The 9,559-nt window shown below is 38.6% G+C and overlaps 1 protein-coding gene across 1 annotated transcript in view; it reads left to right on the forward strand.

Moving 5' to 3' along the window:
• The window catches only part of Rnf2 (ring finger protein 2), a 29,114-nt gene extending 20,878 nt beyond the window's left edge, over nt 1–8,236 (forward strand). The window contains exons 3-7 of the mRNA XM_050162925.1: nt 1,322–1,482; nt 2,310–2,525; nt 4,310–4,582; nt 5,777–5,948; nt 6,163–8,236. Of these exons, the coding sequence (XP_050018882.1) occupies nt 1,322–1,482; nt 2,310–2,525; nt 4,310–4,582; nt 5,777–5,948; nt 6,163–6,270 (930 nt within the window). The 3' untranslated portion in view covers nt 6,271–8,236. The remainder of the gene's footprint in view (nt 1–1,321; nt 1,483–2,309; nt 2,526–4,309; nt 4,583–5,776; nt 5,949–6,162) is intronic.
• Nucleotides 8,237–9,559: the final 1,323 nt, after the last annotated feature.

A 9,559-nucleotide genomic window follows, 5' to 3' on the forward strand; every position in this document is an offset into this window, starting at 1 on the left:
CAAATATGAGTGAGTATATCCCATGTTCCTCTTTTTGGGTCTGGCTTACCTCACTCAGGATAGTGTTTTCTATTTCGTCCATTTGTATGCAAAATTCAAGAAGTCATTGTTTTTTACTGCTGAGTAGTACTCTAATATGTATATATTCCATACTTTCTTCATCCATTCTTCCATTGAAGGGCATCTTGGTTGTTTCCAGGTTCTGGCTATTACAAACAATGCTGCTATGAACATAGTTGAGCATATACTTTTATTGATGATAGGGCATCTCTTGGGTATATTCCCAAGAGTGGTATTGCTGGGTCCAGGGGTAGGTTGATCCCGAATTTCCTGAGAAACCGCCACACTACACTGAGACAATGGGGATGTTCTATCGGGAACTCACCAAGGCCAGCTGGGCCGGGTTTGAAAAAGCATGGGATAAAACTGGACTTGCTGATCATAGCGGACAATGAGTACTGAGAACTCAAGAACAATGACAATGGGTTTTTGATCCTACTGCACGTACTGGCTTTGTGGGAGCCTAGGCAGTTTGGATGCTCACCTTACTATACTAGACCTGGATGGAGGTGGGTGGTCCTTGGACTTCCCACAGGGCAGGGAACCCTGATTGCTCTTTGGGCTGATGAGGGAGGGGGACTTGACGGGGGAGGGGGAGGGAAATTGGAGGCGGTGGCGGGGAGGAGGCAGAAATCTTTAATTAAAAAAAAAAAACTGTTCATTTTAAGTTTGCCCATGGACCGGACAGGCAGGGATGCCTAACTGGAGCCTGGGGGAGAATGGAAAAATTTAGGGATTGTCAGTATATTTGTGGGTATGAGAACCAAGAGAGAGCAATAAAATCTGTAATTTCATCCAGAGGCATTCACTGTTTAGAAATTAGGTAAGATCCAGTAAAGGAGACGGAGGAGCATTCAAAAGAAAAGGGAGGAATATGGGAACTTGACAGAAAGAGTCAATATCTTAAAATTTTTTGAGACAATCTTATATATTCCAGGGTGGCTTCAAACTCACTTGGTAGGTGAGAATGACCTTGAACCTTCTGACTACCCTGCCTCCACCTCCCAGATGCTTAAATTACAGTCATGGTCCATTGTTTCATTTGTCATCCTTTTGGTATTAAGGGCTGTTAAAGTAGTGCAGAGGTGGTGGGGTTCAAGAGCCTGGAGGAATATTTTAGCTAAGACAAAATGGCTGTGAGTTGGCTGTGGTGGTTACTTGGGTCATGGCCATAGATGTTCATTTTTATGATTTTCCAGTACTTCTGTGTATTTTTATTTATCAATAATTAAGAAGAGATTAAGTAGTCACTCTTTTACAGGAGGCAATAACAGATGGCTTGGAAATTGTGGTCTCACCTAGAAGTCTACACAGTGAATTAATGTGCCCAATTTGTTTGGATATGTTGAAGAACACCATGACTACAAAGGAGTGTTTGCATCGGTTCTGTGCGGATTGCATTATCACAGCCCTTAGAAGTGGGTATGTTGGAATGAGTCATTACTGGATCTCAGCTTGTAGTACAGCAGTGCTTTCTGGAATTTAGGGACTACGTTGCCTATAAGTATGTGGGAACGGGACCTTTTAAAAAGTGTGATGTCTAGATTTTAATTTGTAAGTTTTTCTTTTTTGTTTGTTTGTTTGTTTTTGGGTTTTAGAGACTGGGTTTCTCTGTGTTACAGTCCTGGCTGTCCTGGGCTTGCTTTGTAGACTAAGCTGGCCTTGAACTCACAGAGATCTGCCTGCCTCTGCCTCCCCAGTGTGGGTTTAAAAGCGTGTGCAACCACCGCCTGGTTTATTTCTTTGTTTTAAGCTAGGTTTTTTTTTTTTTTTTTTTTTATTTTGGTTTTTCGAGACAGGGTTTTTCTGTGGTTTTGGACCCTGTTCTGGAACTAGCTCTTGTAGACCAGGCTGGTCTCGAACTTACAGAGATCCGCCTGCCTCTGCCGCCCGGCTTAAGCTAGGTTTTTAAAAAACAAAAACAAAAACATTGTACCCAGGCTAGTCTGGAACTTGCCATGTGGTTCAGATTTGCCTTGGGTTCCTATGCAATTTCCTGCTTCAGCCTCCCAGGTGCTGAACTTGCATGAGTGAGCCCCAATACCCTGCCCTCAGCTCTTCCCCCACAAGTATATCAGCTAAGGTTTTTGAAATCCTAATTAACCTGTTTTATTTAATTTTCACAGAGAGTTCAGCTAACTGTTTTTACTTTTTTGTGATAGTAAAGATAACTAAACTTTAGAAATTGGATATTTTTGTTTTTAGCCCAATGGTCATATTTACATTTTCTTTCTTTTCTTTTAATTTAGCAACAAAGAATGCCCTACCTGTCGGAAAAAATTAGTTTCTAAAAGATCATTAAGGCCAGACCCAAATTTTGATGCACTCATCAGCAAAATTTATCCAAGTCGTGATGAGTATGAAGCTCATCAAGAGAGAGTGTTAGCCAGGATCAACAAGCACAATAACCAGCAGGCACTCAGCCACAGCATTGAGGAAGGGCTGAAGATACAGGCCATGAACAGGTACGCGGAAGAGGAGGAGAGGTGGGACATGTCCAGATACTTAGGGAATCCTGACTTTACCTTTTCTGTAAGTTTAACGCAGTGGTGAGTAGTTTGTTCAGTGCACTATCTTTTCTTAGAGGGGTGAACGCACACTTTCAGGGTGTTGCATCTAAAATAATAGAAAGAACCCACAGTGAAAGGAGAGAAGCAACTTTGTCCTTTGACTTAGATACTTGCTGAACTCATGTGCTTGTCCCCCCCCCCCCATAATAATAAATATAAAACATCTCTTCTGCATGGAGTAAATATATCGAGAGGATTGTCTCTGGTTTGAGTCTCCTTTAGTGAGCTGTTCATTCTTACCCTGTTGTAATGTCCTTGTGAAAATTAGTAGTGATGTTTGTGTTTATTATGCAGTATGATGGTTGATAGAGTTGAAGACTTCATTGTACCTAGCAGCAGTTAATAGTCTATTTCTCTTTCCTCTTTTAATAGTTTTCTTAGGATTTCAGGAGAGTCTGCTTATTTCGCCTTTTTTGTTGTTGTCATTAACTATTCCTTCAAAGTTAATAAAGTTTCATTTCTCTAATTCTTACAAGTGGAGTTGCTACCATCATTTATTGTTCAGTACAGTAGCTTGGTCTACAGATGACTATCTAATTTCAGGCTTTAATGACCATCCATACATATTCACACTAGACTATTGAATTTTAGACTGAATTCATTTCCTCTTGAGTAGCCAAGAGGTTGTTCTTGGCTTACTTGGAACTTGCTATAGACTAGGCTGGTCTTAAACTCAGAGATTAGCCTGCTTCTGCCCTCTGAGTATCAGGACTAACAGTATATTCAACCATGCTTGGTCTCCTCTTAGATCTAAAAGGCGTTTCAGAATTAGCATATTCAGTGTGAAGACTTTCTATCGTACTGTGCTTATTCTTGTTTCTGGTTTTATTTATCTCCTAGTTTACTAATCAGTTTTCAGGAATGATCATCATTTTCCAAATAAGATGCCAGTAAAAGGCTTGTTTGTTTAATGGCTGTCACTTGGCTGTATTGCAGAGTGACTTCAGGTTCATCCCAGATCAAGTCATTGCAGCCTCCACATAACTGTTTTTAGGTTCTGGGTGATTTGGAAGTACATTGATCAAAACCCCTTCTGCTGAAAAAGTTAAAAGATGAGTTCTATTCTGTGCGTTACAACTGTATTTCAGAAAGAAGATTCAACACAATGCTGAGTTGGAAAGACTAGTTACTCACTTTAGTCCCATGAGAAACACATTTATCCTTGGTTAAAAAGAAATATTTTATAGTCTGTGGCCTCTGCCTCCAGAGTGCTGGGATTAAAGGTGTGCACAAATGTGCCTAGTGCATTTAAATCTTTTATATGTGTTTATGGTGAGCTTTCTAGATCATTGAGGGACATGTGGAAAACAATGACAAGATTTTTCACCAAATTCACTAGTCAAATTTTATCCCTTGTACTTTTTTAAGTTTTAGAATTCAGAAGTTCAGGCCTGGAGAGATGGTTCTTCCAAAGGACTGGGTTTAGTTCCTAGTACATGGCAGCTCACAACCATGTAGCTTAAGTCCCAGGGGAGCCAACACCCTCTTCTGCCTCTGCAGGCAACACACACACAAGGTGTGCAGACACACGTAGGCCAAACATTTATACATATAAAATGAAAATAAAGATTAAAAAGCAAATAAACAAAATTCTAATGTTCAGTATAAAACTTGGCTTCAAATTTGATGCTTTAAAGACCCTAATGTAAATCTTCTTTCTTTTCCTCCTTCTTAATTAGATTACAGCGAGGCAAGAAGCAACAGATTGAAAACGGCAGTGGAGCAGAAGATAATGGTGACAGTTCACACTGTAGTAATGCATCCACACATAGCAATCAGGAAGCAGGACCTAGTAACAAACGGACCAAAACATCTGATGACTCTGGGCTTGAACTTGATAATAACAATGCAACAGTGGCCATTGATCCAGTAATGGATGGTGCTAGTGAAATCGAACTAGTATTCAGGCCCCACCCAACACTGATGGAAAAGGATGACAGTGCACAGACAAGGTAATGTGTGAATTAGTTTTAGATTACTTGGTTTCCGAATGTTTAATGTGGAATTTAATTGGAAAGTTTGCATTTGAAATAAAATCAGCATTTGGCATCCTAGTTTTAGGGTTCAGTTTGAATGTACTGCTGCCTAGATTGCTTGTTTCCTTTCTCTTCCTCCTCTCCCCTCCCCTTCTTCCCTTCCTTTCCTTTTCCTTTTCCTTTTTTCTTTGTTTTCTTCCCAAGACAAGAAGCCCTTCACAATGACTATGATCAGTCCTCCTAGGTGATGAAGAAAAAGGCAATCCAGAATAGGCTCTGTATTTCACAGTGGCAAGGTTGAATTTCCACACTGATCACACGGTGCCTGCCAGAGAGTGCAAATAAGCACCAAATATTGTTGTATGAGTAATTGAATAGTGTATCATCTTTTAAAATCCCAAGATCAGCCAGGCGGTGGTGGCGCACGCCTTTAATCCCAGCACTTGGGAGGCAGAGGCAGGCGGATCTCTGGAAGTTGAGGCCAGCCTGGTCTACAGAGCTAGTTCCAGGACAGGTGCCAAAGCTACGGAGAAACCCTGTCTCGAAAAACCAAAAAAAAAAAATAAAAAAAAAATAAAATAAAATCCCAAGATCAGCTAGGGGGTGGTGGCACACGCCTTTAATTTCAACTGTCATGAGACAGACCAGCCTGGTCTACAGAATGAGTTCCAGGACAGCCAGAGCTACACAGAGAAACTTGGTCTTAAGAAATGAACGAATGAATGGTCCCAAGATCAACACTTCCGTGTTCTGCTTCAGTCTTCAAAACCAGAAATGCCAATTCTGAAGACAATTTGCTCTTATTCTTAGTGTGTGTCTCTTGCTGTGGTCAATAGATTCTAGTAATTGAGGTGGAAAGATGTGCTTGTTTTTTTTTTTTGTTGTTGTTGCTATTACTGGTTTTTAAAATTTGTACACTGTGTGTGTATATATATATATGTGTGCATGTATGTATATATACATACATATATATGTATATAGTTTTGTGTCATCTATTAATGAAGGTAGGGTGTTGAGGCTTTATGGTCTGTCATTGCTTCTTATAGAGAAGTAAATTTCTAATAATTTTCAACGGTTCGGACATATGTTTTACATAACTTTATAGCTCTATAATTTAGGAATTTTTTGATATACTCTAAAAATGAAATGTTCAATGCTTTGTTCTTTTAGATACATAAAGACTTCAGGCAATGCTACTGTTGATCACTTATCCAAGTATCTGGCTGTGAGGTCAGCTTTGGAAGAACGTGGAAGCAAAGGAGAATCAAGCCAGATGAACCTGGATTTGGCCAGTGAGAAGCAGTACACCATTTATATAGCGACAGCCAGTGGCCAGTTCACTGTGAGTATTTGCATCATGACTGTTGACATTGTGAGCTCCTTGTCAGTGACAAGTAGTGGTGCGGGGCCTATAAGAGTAAGACCTCCGAAGCCGACCAAGGGCTTTGTGATGCCTTGGTCTTTGATGCAGGCAAGATTCTTGGTCTTTGTCAGTTTAGTCTCACTATTCCTGAGCACCATGCATTTTCATAACTGTGCCTTTCTCTTCGTTTCAGGTATTAAATGGCTCCTTTTCTTTGGAATTGGTCAGTGAGAAATACTGGAAGGTGAACAAACCCATGGAACTTTATTATGCACCACCAAGGAGCACAAAGAAGCTTTGAAAAATCAATTCTGAGACTGAACTTTTTATAGCCTATTTCTTTAATATAAAGACGCACCATCATTACTTTCACGGACAGATCTGGGATATGTTCAGTTTTCCTTCTGAGCCAGACTTGTTTACACTATGAGGTTCATTTTCCCTTATTTAAGAAGACTCTAGTAATTCAGTCTCCCTGCCCCTTAATAGTATAAATAAGTTATATTCCACAGAACGTTTGGTTCCTTTCAGGAGGACACTTTGACCTAGGAGTTTTTTGTAGGTCTGTATTTTTTTTTTCCTTTTCTACCCCCTTCCAGTTTTTGATCTTTTGAGACAAGGTCTCATTAGCCCTGGCTAGCCTGGAACTTGATGAGTAGTCCAGGGTGGCCTTGAATTTGGCCCACTCCTGCCCAAATACTGGGATTATAGGCGTGATTACCACACCTGGCTTAAGATTCAGCTGGCCGTCAGCCACCCTTTTCCCTTTCAAAAGTTTTGTAGCCTAAAGAATGTTAGACAATATGTATTCTGACTTTTTCCCTTGGAGTCTTGTATATTTATAGTTTTCTATATAAACTAGTATCTTCACGAAGACCGAGGCTCAAATTTACCGTGCTTAAACAATTCTCATAGGATTATTATTTTCATGGTATTTTCTTACATAGTATCTCATTTTAAAAGAAGTTCTTTATGAACTTGGTGTCCATTGTCATGCAATGTTTTTGTTTTTTTGTCCCCCCCCCCCATTTATGTGTTTTTCTATAAGTTTAGAATTTCTGGTCATGGGAAGAGAATCAATAGAGTTCTTTGAGAACATGGTTCTTTTACAGATTTCACCGAAGAAAGAAAAATTTAAATTCATCATAAAATGTATTCCTCAGTTGTACATTTAAGAGTTCTTTTCTCTATATTACTTTTACTGTTCAGTTTCTTTATTATAAATGTTTGATGCTTTTCCCTATTAAAATACCAGAGATATGGAGATATTTTGCATTTTTGCCTTGATGAAAAGTACAAGATATGTTCAAAGCGTCCTCTAATTCTTATTACTTCAAGAATAACATGACACATAGAGCTAAAAATGATACAGAAAGGTTGCTTCTGTTTGAAGAGTTTGGTTTTTTTTTTTTTTTTTTTTTTTTTTAATTTTGAGCTGCCCTGTGTTTATAAACTTAGGGCTCTACTGCTGATTACACTCTATAGAAGCAGGCTAACCGAGTGTGATCATTGCTTCCATACTGAGACAGTTCTGTAGAACATCAGCCAGTTGGTAGTCATTCTCATATTCTTAGTTTTGTATTGAGACAGTGTTGATAGTTTGGGAGCCACAAGGCTTTATGCTGACCAGTCAGAAATAATATTGACTTAAGTTTTATTTTTCACTTCTGTCCTGATTCTCTATATGTCTCCAAGTTTATATTCTCACAGTATTTACAGAAGACATGTTTGCATTGAAAAATTTAACCCTTACAAAAGGGTTTTGATAGGAGGAAGTAGACCTCCAAGTACCATTGTAACTAAGTCTGTCCAGTCATTATAAATATTTATCTGTCTGTTTTGACAGATTGGGGCCAGCTTGATGTTTTAACTTGAGCCAAGTATGAAAACTTAAAGGCTTACTCAATTTTTTACCATTTTACTGAAAAAATTTGAAATCTGTTTTTACAGTTTTTTTGGTAATCTGTGCCATAAGATTTGAAAACCACCAAAATTATAAGAACTTTTATATCCAATTCCTCTTCTGGGGTTAAGTTGTATAGATTATTATGCATGTTTGCTGGATATAACCCTTGTTTTGTGATGTAATTGCTTAGATTTTGTTGTTAACATATTAGATTAGTGGTTGTATTAAATAAATTCTCAATGTGGTTATTGAAATTTTATCTTTAAACAGAAAGTTATTTGTGATGCAGTTTGTGCTTAGAGAATGTATGTGTTTTTATCTGTCAGTGTGGAAGCACATAAACTTTGCATCATTTAGTGAAGTTAGTACATGTGTACTCCTTTGTCAAATACATAGGTAATGGTACAACATTGAGTACATTGTGTATGCAGTGTGTGTGTGCATGCTTGTTGCGTGGGGGGTGGAGTCTAGATTTGGGAGAAGAAATACTGTTGGCTGCGATTAACCAACCTCGGTTTCACAGGATTTTGCAGGTCACTCTAATAATCACGGATATAACCAGGTCTACAGATGACACTAGTTGGGCAGGATTGGTTAGCTGTTGTTGCTCAGCTGTCCTTGAACTCCAGGGCTCAAATTAGTCTCCTGCTCCAGTCTCTTGAGTAATGGGACGATAAGTGCAGACATTACTCATTTTAACCTTTTTTCCTCTTGGGAGTGGGTTGGAGTTTAGTGGTTGTATGTACAGATACACTGTTATGTACTTTATACTGTTAAATTAGAATTACTTGTATTTCCAAAACTTTTTATCTTCCCAAACAAACTGTACATACAAATAATTTTTATAAACTCCTCTGCCCATCTCTTGATCACTTCTGTTCTAGGGTTTGGTTTATTTGTTTGTTTGTTTTTAGAATTTGACTGTTTTATGTACATCATAGAAATATAATTTGTAGTGTTTTCAGAATCCTTCAAATTATGAGGATATACCAATTTGAATTTTTAGTACTGAATGGCATATGTATACACATTTTGCATATTCATTTATTTTTAGTAGGTTGATGGGCATGTTTAGTAGTACTAGATGGGCATGTATTACTGACGTTATAAAACACTTAAGCTCCTGATTTCTATTTTGGGTACAAATAGTAATGTCATTATTAGATCATACTGTAACTCTTTGTTTTTAATCTCTGAAATTTCAAACAGTTTTCCATAGTGGCTCTCCACACTGTTTTACATCCCTGCTGATAATGAATAAGGTTCCAGTTTTCTCACTATTTCCACAGTATGTTATTTTTTTTCCTAGAAATTATATGTGTAATATGCCTGCGTTTATGTCTGTGTCCTACTTGTATGCCTCAGCCACAGAATTCAGAACACTTGTCTGAAGTCAGTTTTCTTCTACCATGTGTGTTTTTGGGTCAGGCTCAGGTCATCAAGCTTGGCAGCAAGTGCCATTACCTGTTGAACCATCTTGCCAGCCTTGTTTTTTGAGAAGGGGTTTTGGTAGCTCTGGCTGTCCTGGAGCTTGCTTGTAACCATAGATGTCCTCAAGCTTGTGCTCACCTTCCTGACTCTGGCCTCTTGAGTATTACAGGCATGTGCCACCATGTGTGGCTCTCACTGAATTTAGTATATGGCCAAAGGTCTGGGCCCATCCTTCATTTATTTCATGTAGACA

The sequence above is a fragment of the Alexandromys fortis genome, unplaced genomic scaffold, assembly GCF_014885135.2.
Source record: "Alexandromys fortis isolate MF-2015 unplaced genomic scaffold, M_Fortis_MF-2015_v1.1 scaffold_126, whole genome shotgun sequence".
Classification (NCBI taxonomy): Eukaryota; Metazoa; Chordata; class Mammalia; order Rodentia; family Cricetidae; genus Alexandromys; species Alexandromys fortis.